The following is a 22,454-nucleotide window of genomic DNA, read 5'->3' as shown; positions in this document are numbered from 1 at the left end:
ATCTTCATAGCTCAGTCTGGGAGCTGTCTGCTATTAAAAGCTATAAATGCTGGGGGCACCTGGCTGTCTCAGTCAGGGGAACATGGGACTCTTGACCCTCAGGGTGGTGAGTTCAGGCCCCATGTTGGGTGTAGAGATTACTCAAAAACCAGATATTTTAAAAAGAAGAAAGGTATAAATACCTAATGATTACTAAGAGTAGTAAACAAGGTTTTAAAAAGAACAACAAAGTCCTATGTTTGCAGTTGGTGAGTTGCTGGGTTGTTCATTTCCTCTCAGGGGAAATAGATTTATTATAAAGTCTCCAAAAACATGGGCATTCCTTTATGTAAATGTACATTTTGTGAGAGCCTAGAATGTGCCTATTCAGTGTATCCTCAGTATCTTAGATTTAAATAATCCACTTTTGTAAGATTTGTTCCTTTGGTTAGAATGGTAGTCAGATTGCTCATTTTTATTGCTTTTTCTCATTGTGTCCCTCTTTTCTCCTTAGTACAATAAATAAAGAACAATTTTCCAAGAGAAAAAATGACACACTGGATCCTGAACTGTAAGTGGCGCCTTGCATAGTCCGTTTCCTTTGATATTCCCTCTTCCTTTCCTTCTCTCTGTTTGCATAGCCAGTGTGGTGTGAGGATAAATCTGTACAACATATGTCCAACACGCGTGCTGGAAATTTGGAAGCGTTACAGTTAATATCATTTACATTTCTCTAAATAGTTTGGGCCCAAGTGCAGCTCCCTCCTACCTCTGCTGATTGTCATGTGTTCCTTCCCTGTGCATTTTCAGACATCTTCATACTCCCCTACTTTGTACTGAGGCCAACCAGAAAGTACTGAACAGTCATAGTACTCTGGACACTCCTAGAATGGGTAGAGTAGTGTCAGACTTCTTCCTTTTTTAAAAAAAAATAGATTTTATTTATCAGAGAGTGAGTGCACAAGCAGTAGGAGTGGCAGACTGAGGTAGTAGCAGGCTCCCCGCTAAGCAAGGAGCCTGATGTGGGACTTGATCCCAGGACCCTGGGATCATGATCTCAGCTACCCAGCCATCCTCAATGGCTTTAAGCAGTAGTGATCTTTCACTTTTTACTGCCTACCCACAGTCATATTTTAAATTGTCACATTCAGGGGCACCTGGCCGGCTCGGTAGGTAGAGCATGTGACTCAGGGTTTTAAGTTCAAGCCCCATGTTGGGTGTAGAAATTACTTAAAAAAATTTTTTTTGGTGTGCCTGGGTGTCACAGTTAGTTAAGTATCTGACTCTTGGTTTCCGCATAGGTCATCATCTTGGGGTCATGCAGTTGGGCTCCACACTCAGCAGGGAATCTGCTTAAATTCTGTATGGTGCTAACCCTCCTAACCCCTAACCTCCTCCCTGCCACCGTGTGCTCCCTCTCTCTCAGATAAAATTGTCACACTCAGTGACTTAATTACTTTTGAATTTTGCTCTGACTGTAACACTAAAGAGCTTTTTTAAAAAAGATCCATTCTTTGAATGTAATCTTGGCTATCTTAAATTGTCAGGAATAAAGGAAAGTGTTGGAAAGTTTTGATTTAGTTAAAGTTCTGGTTTAATCTCAAATTCTTTGGCTTTTCATTACAGGTTTGTTGAATGTACAGAGTGTGGAAGAAAGATGCATCAGATCTGTGTCCTTCATCATGAAATCATCTGGCCATCTGGGTGAGACATGAGTATTTTTTCTAGAGTTTTTCTTTGTGAACTTTAGCAAGTTTTTATCATTGCAATGATTGTATCATATTTTCAAAGTTACTGTGTGTGATAGTTAAAATTCACTTTTAGGGGCACCTGGGTAGCTTACTCTGTTAAAGCATCTGTTGTCAGGTTAGGTCATGATCCTGGTTCCTGGGATAGACCCCCATGTCAGGCTCCCTGCTGCTCTTCAGGGTTCTGCTCCTTCTCCCTCTGCCGCTCCCCTTGTACGCCTTGCATTCTCTCTCTTTATCTTTCAAATAAATAAATAAAATCTTTAAAAAATTCTGAAGTTCACTTTTAAAACATTAAGCTAGAATCCAAAAATATAGGTCTTTCTCTTAATTTGCATGCCTTGTTTTAATCCATATACAAATAGTCTGGTTTTTAAAAATCTTTTGTAATCATTACATATCAAAACTATGTATTTTGGGGGCGCCTGGGTGGCTCAGTGGGTTAAAAGCCTCTGCCTTCGGCTCGGGTTATGATCCCAGGGTCCTGGGATCAAGCCCCGCATTGGGCTCTCTGCTCGGCAGGGAGCCTGCTTCCTTTCCTCTCTCTCTCTGCCTGCCTCTCTGCCTACCTGTGATCTCTGTCTATCAGATAAATAAATAAAATCTTTGGGAAAAAAAGAAAACAACTAAGTATTTTTGTAAGATTTATCAGAAGAGTTAAGAACCCTCAGCACCTGGAAACTGACAAAGAGTTATTAGAAGGAATTAAATTTGCCAGATTTTGAGTGCTGCTTATACTGGCTACAGTAGGAACATTTTAAGATACAGAGGGTGTCCATGGGGCAGCTCTGTTCTTACCTCTGAGGAAATGTCATGCTGTGAATGGTTTACTAAATGGTAAATTGGGTTAGGATTTGATGTTTGCGGGGGGTTGAGCAGTAAGTTTTATGGCTATTGTCCAGTGAAAGAGTTTCATAGAAATGACTACAAACAGATTTCTATAAACAAGCTGTCTTTGGGTCCCAAGTTCTGTTTCTGAATATTCTCCATGTATTTACTTAAGAACTGCACATTATCGACGACTTTGACAACAGTAAATGGATTTTTGTCCATTGTGACACTTGTCTACTACTGTGGGTCTCTTCACTCTCCAGGATGGAGTTGGTACCAGCTCAGTTCAAGGTTGGGGGTGTCTATACATGATCTCAGGGTGCCCGGCTGAAGAATTGGAAGAGCAAGTGACTCTTGATCTCACTCAGGGTCATGAGTTTGAAGCACCCACCACCACCACCACCCCTGTCGTGGGTAGAAATTACTTAAATGAATAAATAAATACAAAGTTAAAAAAAGATGGGATCTCTGTACTGTCCTGTGCTCTTTAATTGTTGATGCTGGTTTAGGGATCACAGGAAAGAAGTGGCTAATTAACACATTTCTAGAAAATAACATGCAGGGGGAAAATCAGTCATTTGATGTATGTATGGCTTATGTTCAGATATGCCTTTTTAGTGCTCTCAATTTAGAGAGCTGGGTAAGAATAGTTAAAAGGCTTACAGTGATTCCTGCAACTTAAGATCAGTCAATTGGTTAAGGAACACTTTTTTTTATTCTTATTTTTTCCTTAATGCTTTCTAAATGCTCTTTGTATATTGCTTACTTTGTCATTATTATATATTTAGAAATATTTCTCCCAGTTTGTGTTTTGAGTTTTAACTTTATATATATATACACACACGTATATATGTATATGGTATACTTTGTTACTAGTCTATGTTAACTTGAAATTTTTCTCTAAGCTGTGTAAGCAGAGTCTTGGTTTACATTTTAGATTTGTCTGTGATGGCTGCTTAAAGAAATCTGCACGAACCAGGAAAGAAAATAAGTTTTCTGCTAAAAGTAAGTTTAATCTTAGAAGTAAATCCTGGCAGTACTTTCCTGAAACATAGTTAAACTATCCAAGGGGCCCGCAGCTGGTTCGGTCTGAAGAGCATGTGACTTTTGATCTCTGGGTTGTGAGTTCAAGCCCCACGTTGGGTGTAGAGATAACGTAAAGGATCAGATTTGAAATGTGCAAGGTGTGTGTGTGGATTTTTTTCCCTAAATTTCTTCATTTTGGGGGCCACATATAGAAATACTGTCCCAAAATTGCCATCCCATGCGTGATTGCCTCGATTTGGTCCATACAATTAGGGCTTCTTGCAGACCTGTCTCGCTTCAGGGACAAGGGGGAGTGATAGCCAAAGATTGTTATTGTACAGTTGAGATTATCACATTATTTGGTATTTGGTTTAATGTTACAGATGCCTTTGCACTTTTTACTGACCTACAGAATGCTTTTTTTCCTATAATTTCTCATAATACCCAACCAGTGCCATTTTTAAATATGACTGCAATTGAGGCAAAGTGCATGTAGGTGTTCTATTTTTTAACGTCTGAAATTGGAAAATTTTCCAAAAAGTTGGGTGGAGGGGTGCCTAGGTGGCTCAGTTGGATAAGCGGCTGCCTTTGGCTCAGGTCATGATCCCAGGGTTCTGGGATTGAGTCCTGCATAGGGCTCCCCACTCAGTGAGGAGTCTGCTTCTCCCTCCCTGCCCCCACACTCATACGCCGTCTCTAGTAAATAAAGTAAATATTTTTTTAAAAAGAAGGTGGGTGGAAGACACATTAAATTGACTACCTTGTCTTCTTTGACTGCACATGTACTAAAATTGGAATGATAGAGATTTGCATAGCCCCTATGCAAGGATGGTACACAAGTTCATGAAGTATTCCAGGTTTTGGGTTTTTTTGTGTTTTTTTTTTTTTAATTAAAGATTGTTTTCAAATATGAACCACATTGCTTTACTTTAACAAAATCAAGTTATTTGTGTAGAAAGGATATTTTATATTGAAGCTTAAGACGTTTAACAGTAATAAATTGGCACCTTGGTCACTCGTGGACTTCTCACTGCATTTTTAGGGTTGCCATCTACCAGGCTTGGCACCTTTCTGGAAAACCGTGTGAATGATTTTCTTAGGAGACAAAACCACCCTGAATCAGGAGAAGTCACTGTTCGGGTAGTTCATGCTTCTGACAAAACTGTGGAAGTGAAGCCAGGCATGAAAGCAAGGTACCAGTAATTTCTCCTTTCCTCTTGTGCTTACTGTAGCTACTGTTGATGATTCTGATCTGAACGAGATGTTTTTCTCTCCAATCTGCATTGTGTAGGTTTGTAGATAGTGGAGAGATGGCAGAATCCTTTCCATACCGAACCAAAGCCCTCTTTGCCTTTGAAGAGATAGACGGTGTTGACTTGTGCTTCTTTGGCATGCATGTTCAAGAGTATGGCTCTGACTGCCCTCCACCCAACCAGAGGTAGGACTTAACACAGCTGTCTTCCGATTTGAGTGGGAGTTTGAAGCATCATGGGCAGGAAACTATTTGATGTGCTTGGCTTGGAAGTGGAAATGCAAATTTTCACTGCTCAGTACTGCTGTTCTGTGGTCATAGTAATAAAGAAGGGGATAGGAACAGCAGCCTGAAATTGGAAGTGGGAAGCAGACTATTTTTCAGCAGATGGGCTTAAATCTAGATTGTGGTAAAGCACCTTGCCTGAGAGGTATGTGAAAGAATGTTAGGGTATGTTTAGAGTTTGTTTCCAGAACAAGAATGCTGCCAGAATACATTTGGATCCATAAATACTAACACAGTGTGCTTCGAGCACTACTGGGTACTGAGTCTGTAATAGAGCTATAGGCTCGCAAAACTCCCCTAAACGGTGCAGTTTGGTCACTTATTTGTGCCTCTGTGCTGTGCATTATCAAGGAGGTGAAAAAAGCGCAGGAGAGAGATTGTGTTTTCAGCCACATGACTAAGAACTCCTTACGTGACTTGACTTGGTTTCTTTCTCCCCACTTGACGCAGGAGAGTTTACATATCATACCTCGACAGTGTTCATTTCTTCCGTCCTAAGTGCTTGAGGACCGCAGTCTATCATGAAATTCTAATTGGATATTTAGAATACGTCAAAAAATTAGGGTAAGCATACTGATAAGTGCTGTCTTTAAAAACAACTTAAACTAATGACCACTGTGACATAGGTTGAACCATCGGTGACTTCCTGCTCCCTTTTCTCAGTGTTGTCATTTGGACAGAAATGGCTGTTGTGACCCTAGTCGGACTCATTCCAGATGAGTTCTGTTTCATTCAGTTAAGCTGTTAGGTGCAGTTTGATTGGACGGTTGTTACTCATTTAGGGCCAGAATCAAAAACTAACTAAGATCTGGAGGTACACAAATGAGTCTGATTCCTTACGTTCAAAAAAAACATGTGCTTGAAAATATTCCCACTTCCCCTGGCATGTTCTTCCCTTTAACATTTTGCATTCTCTTGAGCTCTTATCAGAGTGGACCCACATAGCTTTGGTTTGGTCTTATTGGAGGGCTGCCTCCAGTAAGAACTACACATTGTGAGACCCACTGTAAGTGCTGTGCGTGAGGCCTGGTTCTGGCCTGATGCTGACTTGTACACTTAGTATTGCCTTAATATGATTTCTCTACTGACCCTACACTACAGCATTTTTTCTGGAATGGACAGTAAACTTTTCTCTTGAACATTCCCTCTCCGTGTTGTTAGATACACGACAGGACATATTTGGGCTTGTCCGCCAAGTGAGGGAGATGACTATATCTTCCACTGCCATCCTCCTGACCAGAAGATACCCAAGCCCAAGCGACTGCAGGAGTGGTACAAAAAGATGCTTGACAAGGCCGTGTCTGAGCGAATCGTCCATGACTATAAGGTCAGGAGGACTTGGGGGGCAAGGACTCATCTGTTGCTCAGTAGTCTGCCATTTGACCATCTTAACAGAAATCTTCTGTTTGTTCTTCCTTTTTCAAAGGAAGAAAAACTCAGTTTTAAAAGAGTCAGATCTACAAATCTCTGTTTTAAAGATGTGATGAAAAACGTATTCTTAATAGCCATTCATGATTAGAGGGCGTCTCATGATAAGAACTTGAACAGATAAGTTTCTTATCTGTTTTTACTCCTGGGGAGAAAGACAAGAACTGGATGCTTTCCCAGGCAGCAGAGCAGAGCAGCCTGTAGCCAGGCAGTTTCCAGTATTTGTGGTTTGGGTTGTTTTGAACATATTTCTGAGTTGGGGGATGGGGGATGGGCGCAAGGCAGGCATGCCTCCCATTGCTCTGCGCGGCTATCAGCCGCAGTGAAGGCTGCGGTGTGATTGATCGTGCCTCCCCCGTGCCATTGGTCCTGGCGGGAAGATGTCCCACCAGTATAAAGGCAGGTAACCTCCCTGTTCTCACAGGCAGAGGAAAGATAGACCCAGAACTACTGACTTCAGACCTTGAGTTTTCACTGTTTAGGTTTAAATGTCTCCCTGGGCCCTCAATAAAGTCTCTGCGGCGTTTCTTTCAGAAGGTGTTGCAGTCCTTTGTGTTTCTTGTGTCTAGCCATGACTGCTTCTGAATGATAAATGCGTCTTTTAAAAAAAAGAAAGAAAAACAAATACCTATTTGTACCGGGGTGTTTTCACAGGATATTTTTAAACAAGCTACTGAAGATCGATTAACAAGTGCAAAGGAGTTGCCTTATTTTGAGGGTGATTTCTGGCCCAACGTTCTGGAAGAGAGCATTAAGGAACTGGAACAGGAGGAGGAAGAGCGAAAGCGAGAGGAAAACACCAGCAACGAGAGCACAGATGTAAGGGCTTTGCATTTTCCCTTCCAGCTTCTCCTTGATTCGAGGCTGAGCCACGACCAGCCTTCAACTTTTGCCCAGATCTTAGAACTCTCAGGTGTGAAAGTTCTTTAAATTGGTCAGGAAAGAATTGGCTTAGATAAGTTATTAATGTTCTGTTCTAGTGGTTTTCCAGCCTTTCTATCATCAGACCCGTGGATTTCTGGCAGTAAAAAACAGAAGGAAGGAAACCTTGAAAAACTGATAGAAAATTAACTGTTCAGAGCAGGGGGCTGGCAAAAGTGCTTTCTGTAAAGCTCCAGGTTGAATATTTCTGGCTTGCCCCCGCCCCCAGCACTACTTTCTCTGTGTATCGAGCATTCTGACCCGTATGAAAACAGGCCTGGGCCAGAGTTTGCCAGTCCCCCGGACACAGTCTGGCTTTGTGTAGGGGTCATCTGAGGAGCTTTTCCTGGTCAGTTACTTCCCCATAGCTTAGCTACCATGGTCTCTGTTGAGTCTGACCTAATGATAGTCACTTTTAAGTAGTAGCCTGTTAAACTCACAGCATTGTAGCTTGAATTCATTGACTGGCTCTTCTCAAGTTGTTTTTTTACAGTAGACCCATAAAATTCTAGAATGTGGAGTAGCCCACCCTTCCACTCCTTACTCCCTGTTCTCAAATCGGATATAGGATGGATCGATCTGAGTGGTGTCCAAACTGTGGGGCTCGTCTAAGCAAATAGCTAAGGCTACCATGGTCTTATTGAAGGGTCTTAGCTTAGGGAGTCTTCACTGGAAGAAAATTAGCGCACAGACGTTAGTAAACATTAGTCTGCTGTAAAAGCTTAAAAAAGAGGGTCTGTGTGGAAAGCACTGGTAGAATTAGAATCTCTAGTTTCAAAGAAAAGAAGAACCCATTACCATTAGTATTATTCTGATCACTTCTTAACAAGAGTGTTAACATTTCCTTGTCCCCTCTGCTAACCTGCAGGTGACAAAGGGAGACAGCAAAAATGCTAAAAAGAAAAATAATAAGAAAACCAGCAAAAACAAGAGCAGCCTGAGTAGGGGCAACAAGAAGAAGCCGGGCATGCCCAATGTATCCAACGACCTCTCGCAGAAGCTGTATGCCACAATGGAGAAACACAAAGAGGTAAGATGCAGCCACTTGTGGGGAAGCAGCCAGGAAGGAGGTCTGAAACGCTGCCCCCATGGCTAGCATTTAAGATGTGAGCACGGGGCCACTTGAAATTCAGAAGGAAGAAATCCTCCGAGGGGTAAGAAGAAAGAAAAGAGGATAGGTGAGTGGGAGCTAAGAATAGGAAGGGATAAGGTTTCCCTGATTATTTCAGTGCTGTCGTATTGTGTCTCTGGCATTAAAAGCATAAGCATAGTTTGTCCAACCCAGTTTGTAATCCTCAGGGTTTCTGAGTTCTGGTGGGTGCCTCGTTTTGATGTTATCAGTAATAATCATTAGCTGTTTTGAGCAGTATTTTGTGTCATGAGATTCTGGCCTGACAAAGTGGTTGGGAAAGGTCCCTAGAGTGTATGATGATAGGCTTGACTTAAATTTTGCATCTAGTCTTCTGACTTTGTTTAGCCTGAAGCTGTTAGTAGTGGGTATCTATTGGGAATTAAAATCTAAGGTGGTCAGTTTAGCTTAAATTTGGGTATTGTCGTAGCTGGAGGGTAACATACACTGGAAATAATCAAGAGGATTGACACTGCACGGTTGGTCGTTGTAAAGATTTCATAGGGAGTCACCAGGTGGTTTTATTTCTTTGCCTCTATTTTGAGTAACTCGTTAAAGGGATTCCTCACTGGTTAGACCCAGTGAGTTAGACACAGTCCTCCCTTGATGCTTTTCACGGTTGGCATCTGTTCAAGAGGTGTCTCTACTCAGTGTGCTCTTCTTGCCCTGTGTTCTTTTTCTAGAAAGGTCTTAATCTCGTTTTACGCAAATATTGCTGCCCAGGTACAAGTGTCACTGCCAGTTTGTACAGAGTTTCGTCTCTGAGAAACTGGCGGGATGTCGTGGGCAGTGCAGCAGGTGCTCACAGGTTCCTCATCTCTTGAAGGAACCTCTGCGTTTTTCAGCTTAGTAAGAGTTTATAGTTACATAAAACTAACGCGAAGTCCATGTGCAATGCTGGCTTCCTGTTGCAGCCTTGACACGGTTATGGGAGTTAAGAGTGGTTGTGTCTTTTCAAACTTCGATGAGCAAACTTCGATGAGCAAGAATTTTCTTGTTTATGCAGCAAGGACTAAGAAGGTTTTGCTTTTTTCTTTCTCAACCCCCCAAATTTCAGACTTACAGAAAGCTGCAGAGTGGATTCCCCGCTATGCCCCTCGCTTAGATTCACCGGTTGTTAACATTTGGCTACATCTTCTTTATCTGCAGTTCAGCAAGCACCTTCTAAGAAAAAAAGACCTCCTCTCCTTAACCACACTGTGGCTTCACACTCGGGAAGTTGCCCCCGGCTCCACTCTCTAATGTCTGATTGTTAGGCTCCAGTCAAGGATTGTGTGTCCGGTTGAGTTACCATTCTCAGTCCCTGGCTCTCTTGTCATTGGTAACATGGGCGTTTTATTGAAGGTCAAGGCCCAAAGTCGTTTTTGTAGAATGTCCCTCAGTTTGGATTTGTCTGACTTGTTTCCTTGTGATTAGATTCAGAGTCGGCCATGGATTGGATCTTAGAGTGGACCTTTTGATTTGGAAGGGATTATTAAGTAAGAGAATAAGGTGTCAATCTTAGGCCCTCTGTCGTCCTCCTCAGTGGAGAGACCAGAGGTTTCGAGCAGCCTTGCAAGCCTCCCTCCTGACTCACCTGTTTGCTGCCATTGACCCAGCGGCGCGCTTACCCCGGAGTCAGACTGCGACGGTCTCTCCCGTAGGTCTTCTTTGTGATCCGTCTGATCGCCGGCCCTGCCGCCAACTCCCTGCCTCCCATTGTCGATCCTGACCCCCTCATCCCCTGCGATCTGATGGACGGGCGGGATGCCTTCCTGACCCTCGCCAGGGACAAGCACCTGGAGTTCTCTTCACTCCGAAGAGCCCAGTGGTCCACCATGTGCATGCTGGTGGAGCTGCACACCCAGAGCCAGGACCGCTTCGTCTACACCTGCAATGAGTGCAAACACCACGTGGAGACGCGCTGGCACTGCACTGTCTGCGAGGTAGGCCCCGGGGGCGGGGGGGGGAGGGGGAGGCCTGGGTCCCCGAGACGCAGCAGAACAGACCTTACTACACAGGCCTGTGCTCGGTGCCGGTGGGGAGTCCGAGAGCAGATCGGGAGGGGCTTGGCCTTGGAGTGGTTCTCTGTAAGGCAGCTTTGGGGCCCTAGCAGAATACAGAAAATGTATTTGAATGGCTTCCGTCTGGGAGAGTTGACTGCACCCATTTTCCCCCCAGGATTATGATTTGTGTATCACCTGCTATAACACTAAAAACCATGACCACAAAATGGAGAAACTAGGTCTCGGCTTAGACGACGAGAGCAACAGCCAGCAGGCTGCGGCCACCCAGAGCCCGGGAGACTCTCGCCGCCTGAGCATCCAGCGCTGCATCCAGTCCCTGGTGCACGCCTGCCAGTGCCGCAACGCCAACTGCTCGCTGCCGTCCTGCCAGAAGATGAAGCGCGTGGTGCAGCACACCAAGGGCTGCAAGCGGAAGACCAACGGGGGCTGCCCCATCTGCAAGCAGCTCATCGCCCTCTGCTGCTACCACGCCAAGCACTGCCAGGAGAACAAGTGCCCGGTGCCCTTCTGCCTCAACATCAAGCAGAAGCTCCGGCAGCAGCAGCTGCAGCACCGGCTCCAGCAGGCGCAGATGCTCCGCCGGAGGATGGCCAGCATGCAGCGGACCGGTGTGGTGGGGCAGCAGCAGGGCCTGCCCTCCCCAACTCCCGCCACTCCTACCACGCCCACGGGCCAGCAGCCGGCCACGCCGCAGACGCCGCAGCCCCAGCCCCCCTCACAGCCCCAGCCCACCCCGCCCAACAGCATGCCGCCCTACCTGCCCCGGACTCAGCCTGCTGGCCCTGTGTCCCAGGGTAAGGCAGCGGGCCAGGTGACCCCTCCCACCCCCCCTCAGACTGCTCAGCCACCCCTCCCGGGGCCCCCGCCCGCCGCAGTGGAAATGGCCATGCAGATTCAGAGGGCGGCCGAGACGCAGCGCCAGATGGCCCACGTGCAAATTTTTCAAAGGCCAATCCAGCACCAGATGCCCCAGATGACTCCAATGGCCCCCATGGGTATGAACCCACCCCCGATGACCAGAGGTCCCAGCGGGCATCTGGAGGCAGGGATGGGGCCCGCAGGGATGCAGCAGCAGCCGCAGTGGGTGCAGGGAGGATTGCCTCAGCCCCAGCAGCTACAGCCTGGGATGCCGCGGCCACCAGCCATGATGTCGGTGGCCCAGCATGGCCAGCCCTTGAATATCGCTCCCCAGCCGGGACTGGGCCAGGTCGGCGTGAGCCCTCTCAAACCAGGCACTGTGTCTCAACAAGCCTTACAAAACCTTTTGCGGACTCTCAGGTCTCCCAGCTCTCCCCTCCAGCAGCAACAGGTGCTTAGTATCCTTCACGCCAACCCCCAGCTGTTGGCTGCGTTCATCAAGCAGCGGGCCGCCAAGTACGCCAGCTCGAATCCGCAGCCCCTCCCTGGGCAGCCTGGCATGGCACAGGGCCAGCCGGGGCTGCAGCCGCCTACCCTGCCGGGCCAGCAGGGGGCGCACTCTAACCCGGCCGTGCCGAACATGAACCCCATGCAAGCGGGCGTCCAGCGGGCGGGCCTGCCCCAGCAGCAGCCGCAGCCGCAGCTCCAGCCGCCCATGGGCGGGATGAGCCCCCAGGCGCAGCAGATGAACATGAACCACGGCACCATGCCCTCGCAGTTCCGAGACATCTTGAGGCGGCAGCAGATGATGCAGCAGCAGCAGCAGCAGGGAGCAGGGCCCGGGCTCGGCCCCGGGATGGCCAACCACAACCAGTTCCAGCAACCCCAAGGAGTCGGCTACCCCCCGCCGCCGCCGCCCCCCCAGCAGCAGCCGCCGCCGCGGATGCAGCACCACATGCAGCAGATGCAGCAAGGGAGCATGGGGCAGATGGGCCAGCTGCCGCAGGCCTTGGGGGCAGAGGCGGGAGCCAGCCTGCAGGCGTATCAGCAACGACTCCTCCAGCAGCAGATGGGGTCCCCTGCTCAGCCCAACCCCATGAGCCCCCAGCAGCATATGCTCCCAAGCCAGGCGCAGTCCCCACACCTCCAAGGCCAGCAGATCCCTTCTTCTCTCTCCAATCAAGTGCGTTCTCCCCAGCCTGTCCCCTCTCCACGGCCACAGTCCCAGCCCCCCCACTCCAGCCCTTCCCCAAGGATGCAGCCTCAGCCTTCACCACACCACGTTTCCCCACAGACCAGTTCTCCACATCCTGGGCTGGTAGCTGCCCAGGCCAACCCCATGGAACAAGGGCATTTCGCCAGCCCGGACCAGAGTTCAATGCTCTCTCAGCTCGCTAGCAATCCAGGCATGGCAAACCTCCATGGTGCAAGCGCCACGGACCTGGGACTCAGCACCGATAACTCAGACTTGAATTCAAACCTCTCACAGAGTACACTAGACATACACTAGAGACACCTTGTAGTATTTTGGGAGCAAAAAAATTATTTTCTCTTAACAAGACTTTTTGTACTGAAAACAATTTTTTTGAATCTTTCTTAGCCTAAAAGACAATTTTCCGTGGAACACATAAGAACTGTGCAGTAGCTGTTTGTGGTTTAAAGCAAACATGCCAGATGAACCTGAGGGATGATAGAATACAAAGAATATATTTTTGTTATGGCTGGTTACCACCGGCCTTTCGTTTCCCTTGTGTGTGTGGTTCAAGTGTGCACTGGGAGGAGGCTGAGGTCTGTGAAGCCAACCACATGCTCCTGCCTTGCACCTCCGATAGGTTTTATTATTTTTTTTAAATTAATGAAAATATGTAATATTAATAGTTATTATTTACTGGTGCAGATGGTTGACATTTTTCCCTATTTTCCTCACTTTATGGAAGAGTTAGAACATTTCTAAAACCAGAGGACAAAAGGGGTTAATGTTACTTTAAAATTACATTCTATATATATATAAATATATATAAATATATATTAAAATACCAATTTTTTTTCTCTGGGTGCAAAGATGTTCATTCTTTTAAAAATGTAAAAAAAACAAAACAAAAAAAACAAAAAAAAATTTCACCTTTCCTCCCCTCAAGTCAACTTTTGTGCTCCAGAAAATTTTCTATTCTGTAAGTCTGAGCGTAAAAACTTCAAGTATTAAAATAATTTGTACATGTAGAGAGAAAAATGACTTTTTCAAAATATACAGGGGCAGCTGCCAAAATTGATGTATTATATATTGTGGTTCTGTTTCTTGAAAGAATTTTTTTCGTTATTTTTACATCTAACAAAGGAAAAAATTAAAAAGAGGGTAAGAAACGATTCCAGTGGGATGATTTTAACATACAAAATGTCCCTGGGGTTTCTTCTTTGCTTGCTTTCTTCCTCCTTACCCTGCCCCTACCCCGTACACACACACACACACACACACACACACACACACACACACACACACACATTTTCTGTAAAACTTGAAAATAGAAAGCAAAAACCCTCAACTGTTGTAAATCATGCAATTAAAGTTGATTACTTATAAATATGAACTTTGGATCACTGTATAGACTGTTAAATTTGATTTCTTATTACCTATTGTTAAATAAACTGTGTGAGACAGACACCTGACCTTGTTTTACTTCTTGCCATCACATCTTTGCCTTAGAATGCATCCAGTTGCGTAAGTGCCTGATACGTGGGATTCGGAGGAAAAGGCAAAAGCACTAGCTTGGAGCCTTCCTAAACTATCACATAAAGTGAGTTCACAAATTTTGATAAATTTCTCCAAAGCTTAGGGGAAAACCCAAGGACCAGCAAAATGTCAGTTTCACCAATTTGACTTAGTATTAGCCAATAACAGCTTTATATAGGACCTTCTTCCATGGCTCCCAGTGGATGGATGACCTCATGGTCTTCTGATCTCTCTCATCTTACAGAGATGAGAATGAGCACCTTAGAGTAATCCTGTATCTGCCCAAGTCAGAAGTAACTCCTTGAAACTTTTCAAGGCGGCACTGGATGTTGCAGCAACAGTATGTTCTGTCCTGTTACACTTTGGTTTTGTTACCTGCCAACTAAGAAGTCAATGGGGGATGAGGTTGTAAGAAAGGAAAATATGTGCTAGTAAGACCTGGAAGCCTAAGATTACAGCAATGAATCTTAGTATATTGTGCTAGCTAGAATGAAGAATGAATGAAGAGGTTACTGGTCTCCCAACTGACTACTACTAACAGCTTTGGCATCATTGGACTGGCCTTGTCTTTGTCCTAGAGCGTCACCGCTATGATAAATCTACTAAGGGCTAAAGAAAGATCTTCAAGTAGCTTAGTCCCAACACCTATTTGTTCTATTTTACATTGTCTCAACAAAAATAACCAGTATCTTAACGTGAGGTGAACTTGCACACTAAGCATTAATCAGAGACCATCCCAGAAAACGTGTCAAGTGCCTACCAGTCTCCGGTCAGTGTCCAGCAGATCCGCTTGGAGCACCTACATCATGTGCCAGACCAAATGGCACGCAAGGACAGGATGCAGCCCTGCAAGAAGATGGAAGGTTGCTTAAGTGAGATAAAGTGTCAGTGTATGTCTAAGCAAGGAACAGATAGGAGTCAGGGAAACCTACTGATGGGGAATTGGGTAAGTTCTGGAAAGGACAGTATTTAAAATGGATCTTGAACAGCTGCCTGGCTGGTTCAGTCACACAACTCTATCGCAGGGTTGTAAATTCAAGCCCTGTGTGTGGCATAGAATTTACTCAGTTAAAATGGATCTTGGGACGATGAATGGGAAAAGGTGAGAAAGAGGAAGGGAACTGCACCAGGAGAGAAGAATCAGATCCTGTCGGGAAGCTGAATCAGATCCTGTCGGGAAGCTAGTTTCAGCTCTACTTGGCTGACACCAGATTACAGAAGAGGGTGAATGCCTGTTAAAAGACCCCTATTTTCTCCATGGTACTAGGGGCCCAGGATTGATCTGAACCCCCCCAAAAGGGAAAAATACTCAAGAATTCTTAACTCCTTTCCAAGCCGTAAATATCCAACTTTCACACCTCTAGCCTCCTTAGCTTAAAGACATGTGGGCTGAAATGTTCAATCACATTTTCACTACAACGTTGAAGAGAGAAAAGTGGGGGCAGAAGTAAAGAAATGGGGTTGGAGGGGGAGCAGTTGTCTAGGTCAAAGGCTGCGATGGGGAGGGGAAGGTAAGAATCCAGAGGCGGGAATACAAGAAGCTGATTTCAATATTCCTGTGTATTTGAAAATTATCACCATGAAAAGTTGGTTAGCGCTGAAAGGAGCCACAACTCTCCAGTTGAGCTATTTATAACACATCGGTCTAGGAAATGGACACGGGGAGGTGAGCAATGTTCGGAGTTCATTTACTTAGCTCACTGAAATCCTCCAAAACACCCCCAACTGATGAGTGAGAAGACTGCAGCTCCAGCAACAACTTGCTCAAAGTAACGCAGCCAGGAAGTGGGTTAGAATGTCAAGGCCTAAGGGGATCCAAAGCCTTTCTTCTGCACACCCTTCATCTCCCTTACCGCAGAGAAATCCCCAGTGATGGAAGCAAATTAACACATAGGAGGACACAGGGGCCCTGCACCAAGCCAATGCAACACACAGACTCAAAATTGAAAGGGGAGAAAGAAACCAAGGAATCTGAAAGGTAAGTTCCTCAGGCTTCTCCTTTTACAAACAAGGAACCTGGTCTCCAGACAGATGGTTTCCTGGAATGTTATGTTTATGATGAGGTCATGCTATTTCAAGAGCCCATAAGGCCAGCATCAAAAAGAACAAAATGGTTAGGAATAGATTTAACAACAACAACCAAAAAAAAGCGTAAGATGTGTACACTGAAAACTAAAAACACTGAAAGAAATTAAAGACCTAAATAAATGAAAAGACATTGTTCATGGATCAGAAGCCTGGGAAGTCCTCAGTAATTTGTTAGGGAAGAGGTACTCCAAATCCATCTGGAGATTCTATGTAACCCCTTCCAAAATACCTGCTGGCTTTTTGCCTTTTTTTTTTTTTTTTTTTTTTTTGCAGAAATTGAGATGCCAATCCTAAAATGCATATGGAAACACAAAGGAACCAAATAGCCAAAACAATCTTTGAAAAAGTGTAAATTTGGAGGATTCATACTTCCAAATTTCAAACTTAAACTTCAAATCTACACTAATCAAGACGAGCAGTAGCATAAGGACAGACATTTTGATCAATGGAACCGAGTCCAGAAATAAAACCATATACATATGGTCAAGTGATTTTTTTGTAAGGATGCCAAGAGAAATCAATGCAGAAGGAATAGTCTTTACAACAAATGGTGCAGGGACAACTGGATAGCCACAGAACAAAGAAAGAAGTTGGACCTCTACCTCACACCAAATACAAAAATTAACTCAAAATAGATCATCAGACCAAACTGTAAGAGCTAAAATTACAAAAGTCCTAGAAGAAAACAGGTAGAGGTCTTCGTGACCACAGTAATCCATGACTAGACAGGACATCTAAAGCACAAGCAACCAGGGTAAAAATTGGACTGGAACAGAATTTCAAACTCTTGTCCATCCAAGGATATCAGGAAAGTGAAAAGACACCCCACAGAATGGCATCATGTATTTGTGAATCGTATCTGGTAAGAGTCTGTGTATCCAGACTATATAGAAAATCTGACACTCAACAACAAAAAGACAAATAACCCAGTGAAAAATTGGGCAACAGATTTGAAGAGTTGTTTTTCCCCAAAGAGGAGATGCAAATGACCCATAAGCACGTGGAAATGAAACCACAAGAAAAATACAGATGTGGGGCGCCTGGGTGGCTCTGATGCTTAAGTGTCTGCCACAGGCTCGGCTCATGATCTCCAGATCCTGAGATCAAGCCCCACATCCGCTCCCGGCTCTGCAGAGAGTCTGCTTCTCCCTCTCTGCCCCTCCCCCTGCTTGTGCTCACTCGCACGCGCTGTCTCTCTCTCTCTCGCAAATGAATAAAAAGATATCTAGAAGAAGAAGAAGAGAAAAAGGAGGAGGAGAAGAAAAGTGTAGATCCATGGAAATGAAGACAGATCCACGAATGCTTCAGCAAGGCTTGACTTGAAACTTGAGTTTTTCTCTTCTTCGTTCTTGAAGCCTCCTCCTCCCCTGAACTTGTTTTTCTGTAGATCCTTTGTCCCAGGAGCTTCCTTCTTATCGATGAGGACATCTCACTGATCTCAGTGTATACTTAGTAACGAGACTCAGATGGCTGTTGCCAGAGCTGGTCAGGAGACCATCTTGAAGACACGATGAACGTGGCTGGCAGCACATACCAGATTCCTATCAAAACGGCCCCAATCCTTTATTTTCCTATAAAACCCTTCAGCCTTGTACCCCGCAGGCGGCTCTGCAGTTTTGCTGGGCTTTTTTGGTTTTGTTTTTGTTTTTAAAGTAAGTTCCACACCCAACGTGGAGTCTGAACTCACAAATGTGAGATTAAGAGTTGCATGCTCAAAAAAAAAAAAAAAAAGTTGCATGCTCTACTGTCTACACCAGCCGGGAGCCGCTAGTCTATAGTTCTGAAGACACCACCTTGTTGCAGCCTCCTTTGCCTGGCCAAGTAATAAAATTATCATTCTTCTTTATAACCAAACTGTCTCTGTATTCTCTTTCAGCACAGAGGAGCACAGAGGTTGGTATCGACAACAAAAAGATGCTTAACATCATTAGTAATTAGGGAAATGCCGATCAAAACTACAGTGAGATACCATTTCACACCCACTAGGACAGCTAGGATCAAAGATATAGGCTGGTGAGGATGTGGAGAAAGTGGGACCTCACACACTTCCAGGGGGATGTGAAAGAAGTCAGCCACTTTAGAAAACTGTAGTAGTTCCTCTACGCTAAATATTCAGGGGAGCTTGAAGGGCTCAGGGGGTTAAGCATCTGACTCCTGGTTTCAGGTCAGGTCATGATCTCAGGGTCATGAAATCAAGTCCCACTTTGGCTCGGTACTGGGTGTGGAGTCTGCTTAAGATTCTCTTTCTCGGGGCACCTGGGTGGCTCAGTGGGTTAAGCCGCTGCCTTCGGCTCAGGTCATGATCTCAGGGTCCTGGGATCGAGTCCCGCATTGGGCTCTCTGCTCAGCAGGGGGCCTGCTTCCCTTCCTCTCTCTCTGCCTGCCTCTCTGCCTACTGTGATCTCTCTCTGTCAAATAAATAAATAAAATCTTAAAAAAAAAAAATTCTCTTTCTCCCCCTCCCTCAGCCCTCCCCTCATCCTCTCTCTCTCTCTCTCTCTATCAAAAAAAGAATGTTCTTTAGGTTAAATATCTGTAAGAATGATGTGTACACTGCAGAAAATTTATCTCAGTAAATATCTGTTTGTAACATAAAAAATAGTTATGCATAGAGTTACCATATGCCCTAGCAATTCCTCTCCTTGTTATAGACCCAAGGAAACTGAAAACATATGTTCACACAAATACCTGTACACAAACACCTATGGCAGCATTATTCATAACAGATGAAATAATAAGCAATTCAAACGTCCATCAGCTGATAAATGGATATCCATCCAATGGGATATTACTCAACCATTGAAAGGAATGAGGTGGTGATTTACGCAACAATCTGGATGAAATCTAAACACGTGGTAGTCAATGAAAGAAGCCAAACATGAAAGACCACATACTATATGGTTCTATGTATATGAACTACCTCAAACAGACAAATGCTCAGAGACAGAAAGTAGATCAGTGCTTGCCAGGGGCTGGGTAAAGGGGAGCATGAGGAGTGACTGCTAATAGGTATGGGCTTGATTTGTGGGAGGCGAGAATGTCCCAGAACTGACAGTGATGATGGCTGTACAACCTGAATATACTAAAAATTCTGAATTGTGAGATTTATTCTTTTTAAAGATTATATTTGTCAGAGAGAGCACAAGCAGGGGTGGGCAGAGGAGGAATAAGGCTCTCTGCTGAGCCCAATGCAGGGCTCGATCCCAGAACCCTGGGATCATGACCTGAGCTGAAGGTAGATGCTTAACCCACTGAGCCACCCAGGCACACCCAAGCCTAAGATTTTTGAGAAGGAAGTTGATCACCCTTCTTCCTAACTTCCTGACGAAGTTAACCCAAAAGTAAGAATACGTGCAGTTAACACCTCCCAGATATAATGCTAAACCTAAGTCCAGTCACTTCCCATTCATGAGGTGCTGAGACCTATTGCGTATGATAAGCTCTGGAGACTGAAGAAGGAAGAACTAAACCAAAACCAAAATGAAGTGGTAGTCACAGTAAACTATAAAATAAGTCTTGGGCTGCCTGGGTGCAGAGTTAAGCCTCTGCCTTTGGCTCAGGTCATGGTCTCAGGTCCTGGGATTGAGCCCCGCATCGGGCTCTCTGCTCAGTTGGGAGCCTGCTTCCTCCTCTCTCTCTGCCTGCCGCTCTGCCTACTTGTGATCTCTCTCTGTCAAATAAGTAAATAAATAAATAAAAATAAAACCAAAAGTCTTGGGTAACAGTCTAAGTGCCAACAGGTATGAATGTGTGAAGAAGTAATGGTCTATACAGATGCATAGAGCAGAGCGGTGTTCAGTCCTGAGAAAGAAGGGAATCCTGCCCCCCGTGACATGGGTAGACCTCAAGGCTGTTCTGCTAAGTGAGGAGAGTCAGAGAAAGACTGACACTGGTATCCATTCCATGTAGAATCTGAAAAAGCCACACTTGCACACACAGAGAGTAGAATGGTGGTCACCAGCAGCTCAGGGGTTGGGGGACTCAGGGAGGTGCTGTTTAAAGGTGACCAGCTTGGAACTGAGAGACAGACGCCTGAGTCCTGAGGAACTGATGTACAGCCTAGCGGTCTGACCCACCAAGACTGCGGTAGCAGCTTCAACGGTGTCCATAGGCTAGCTCTTAACTGATCCCCCCACCAAAAAAGAACGAATTCTGTGACATAAAAGACATAAGCTAAAGTTAAAGTGGCAATTATCACATTGCTACATCCACACACTGCACCCCTCACACATACTATGATACATCACTGATATTTCAATAAAAACGTATCAACAGGTTTAGTCTAATGACTATGATGCGAAGTCACCAGTTTATGACCTACGACTTTGAAATGGAGGTGACCTTGTCCATGCTGCCTCACGGAACAGTTGTAAACATACACAGGTATTGCCGAGCCCATCACAGATTAGAACTCTTGTGCATTGGTGCATTGGTGGTGGGAATGAAAAATGGAACAGTGACTGTGGGCACAGGATACTGGTTCCTGAAAAGCTGTACATAAAATTACCCTGTGGTTCGGCCATTCTAATACTGAGCATAGTCACTAAAGAATGAAAGTCAGGGACTTGAGCAAATATTTGGACACCAGTGTTCATAACAGCATTACTCATTATTCACCATGGCCAGGGGGTAGGCAGCAGCCCAAGTGTCTATCAATGAATGATGGGATAAAGAAAATGTGGTATGTCCATACAGTGGAACATCATTCCTTAAAAAGGAAGGAAAATCGACAAATGCTATAACATAGATGAACCATGAACCATGAAGACGTTATACTAAGGGAAATAAACCAGACACAAAAGGACCGATACTGTAGGGTTGCACTATGTGAGGATCCTAAACTAGTGGAATTCATAGCAATACAAAGTAGAATGGTGGTGGCCAGGGACTGGGGACAAAGGGGACTGCGGGATTATCATTTAACGGGCATAGAGTTCAGTTAGGGTTGCGCAACAACGTGAATGTGCTTAATAACACTGAAATGCGCACTTAAAAATGGTTAAAATGGTCAATTATGTGTTATGTATATTTCACAATAAAAAGATAACATAAAATCATGTTATTAAAAGTATCTTAGGGGGGCACCTGGGTGGCTCAGTGGGTTAATGCCTCTGCCTTCGGCTAAAGTCATGGTCTCAGGGTCCTGGGATCAAGCCCCGCATTGGACTCTCTGCTCAGCAGGGAGCCTGCTTCCTCTTCTCTCTCTCTCTCTGCCTGCCTCTCTGCCTACTTGTGATCTCTGTCTGTCAAATAAATAAGTAAAATCTTAAAAAAAAAAAAAGGTATCTTGTCAGCAATAAAGCCCTGACCCATACATTATTTTATTTCTTCCCTTCCTGGATGCTGTCCATCAGTTAGCCAAAAAGGAGCCAACTACATATTATTACGTGTAAGGATGGTGGAGAGATTTCTGGCCATGAATTCCAGTCCTTCCTCCTAGTTCACACCTACTACGGAGCCCGACAGACAGTACTGCCAAAAGGAGGGGGAGAGATGGCGGCTTGGGTCCCCGAAGCAAACAAGATGATTACCATTTTGCATAGGCGGCCTGGTAGGAAGAAGCCCATAAAGTGAGGCACTAGGTCGTGAGAGTCTGGAATGAGACACACGCAACAGACCCCACAGTTCTCAGGGCTACCGGGTGGTCGCTGGCAGAAAACCGAAGAAAGAAAATGGTACATCAAGAGTGTATGACAGGGGACGCCTGGGTGGCTCAGTTGGTTGGACGACTGCCTTCGGCTCAGGTCACGATCCCGGAGTCCCGGGATCGAGTTCCGCATCGGGCTCCCAGCTCCACGGGGAGTCTGCTTCTCCCTCTGACCTTCTTTCTCTCTCATGCTCTCTCTCACTGTCTCTCTCTCTCAAATAAATAAATTAAATCTTTAAAAAAAAAAAAAAAGAGTCTATGACAGGATGTTCCGATCCGTGTAGCTAGTGCACGGTGCGTGGTAAGACGCAGACCCCCGCTGAGCAGGGCAATGACGGTGGGGCTAGTGGGGGACACTCGTGACTCCAACAAATGGAACTTGCAGGCATGAGAAACACAAGGTCTGAAATGGAAAGTTAACGAATGGTGTTAAGAGAGGATTAAATAACGGCAGAAATTATGTTTGGTGAATCGGAAGATATAATGATAGAAACGTTACAACGTAGAGAAAAAAGACTGCAAGAAATG

At 45.1% G+C, this 22,454-nt stretch overlaps 1 protein-coding gene, 1 long non-coding RNA gene and 1 pseudogene across 3 annotated transcripts in view; 2 read left to right on the top strand and 1 right to left on the bottom strand.

Moving 5' to 3' along the window:
• Positions 1–14,122, top strand: part of EP300 (E1A binding protein p300) — an 81,340-nt gene extending 67,218 nt beyond the window's left edge. Inside the window, exons 21-31 of the mRNA XM_032346158.1 lie at positions 494–550; positions 1,606–1,683; positions 3,496–3,563; positions 4,627–4,777; positions 4,876–5,022; positions 5,572–5,685; positions 6,283–6,448; positions 7,204–7,368; positions 8,339–8,500; positions 10,243–10,524; positions 10,760–14,122. Of these exons, the coding sequence (XP_032202049.1) occupies positions 494–550; positions 1,606–1,683; positions 3,496–3,563; positions 4,627–4,777; positions 4,876–5,022; positions 5,572–5,685; positions 6,283–6,448; positions 7,204–7,368; positions 8,339–8,500; positions 10,243–10,524; positions 10,760–12,973 (3,604 nt within the window). The 3' untranslated portion in view covers positions 12,974–14,122. The remainder of the gene's footprint in view (positions 1–493; positions 551–1,605; positions 1,684–3,495; positions 3,564–4,626; positions 4,778–4,875; positions 5,023–5,571; positions 5,686–6,282; positions 6,449–7,203; positions 7,369–8,338; positions 8,501–10,242; positions 10,525–10,759) is intronic.
• On the bottom strand, positions 428–22,454 carry LOC116592724. 2 transcript variants are annotated; one of them, XR_004286593.1, is made up of 4 exons: positions 22,444–22,454; positions 14,952–15,037; positions 749–895; positions 428–669 (listed from the first exon to the last, which is right to left on the bottom strand). It is a non-coding gene; the product is annotated as an uncharacterized LOC116592724 (long non-coding RNA). The 2 variants fall into 2 exon arrangements; XR_004286592.1 differs by lacking the exon at positions 22,444–22,454 and having other exon boundaries at positions 14,952–15,044.
• Positions 4,348–4,447, top strand: LOC116594610 (annotated as a pseudogene).

This window comes from Mustela erminea, chromosome 6, assembly GCF_009829155.1.
Source record: "Mustela erminea isolate mMusErm1 chromosome 6, mMusErm1.Pri, whole genome shotgun sequence".
NCBI classification, from domain to species: Eukaryota; Metazoa; Chordata; class Mammalia; order Carnivora; family Mustelidae; genus Mustela; species Mustela erminea.
Note: the sequence above shows the minus strand (reverse complement) of the source record. Positions and strands in the feature narration are given on the sequence as shown.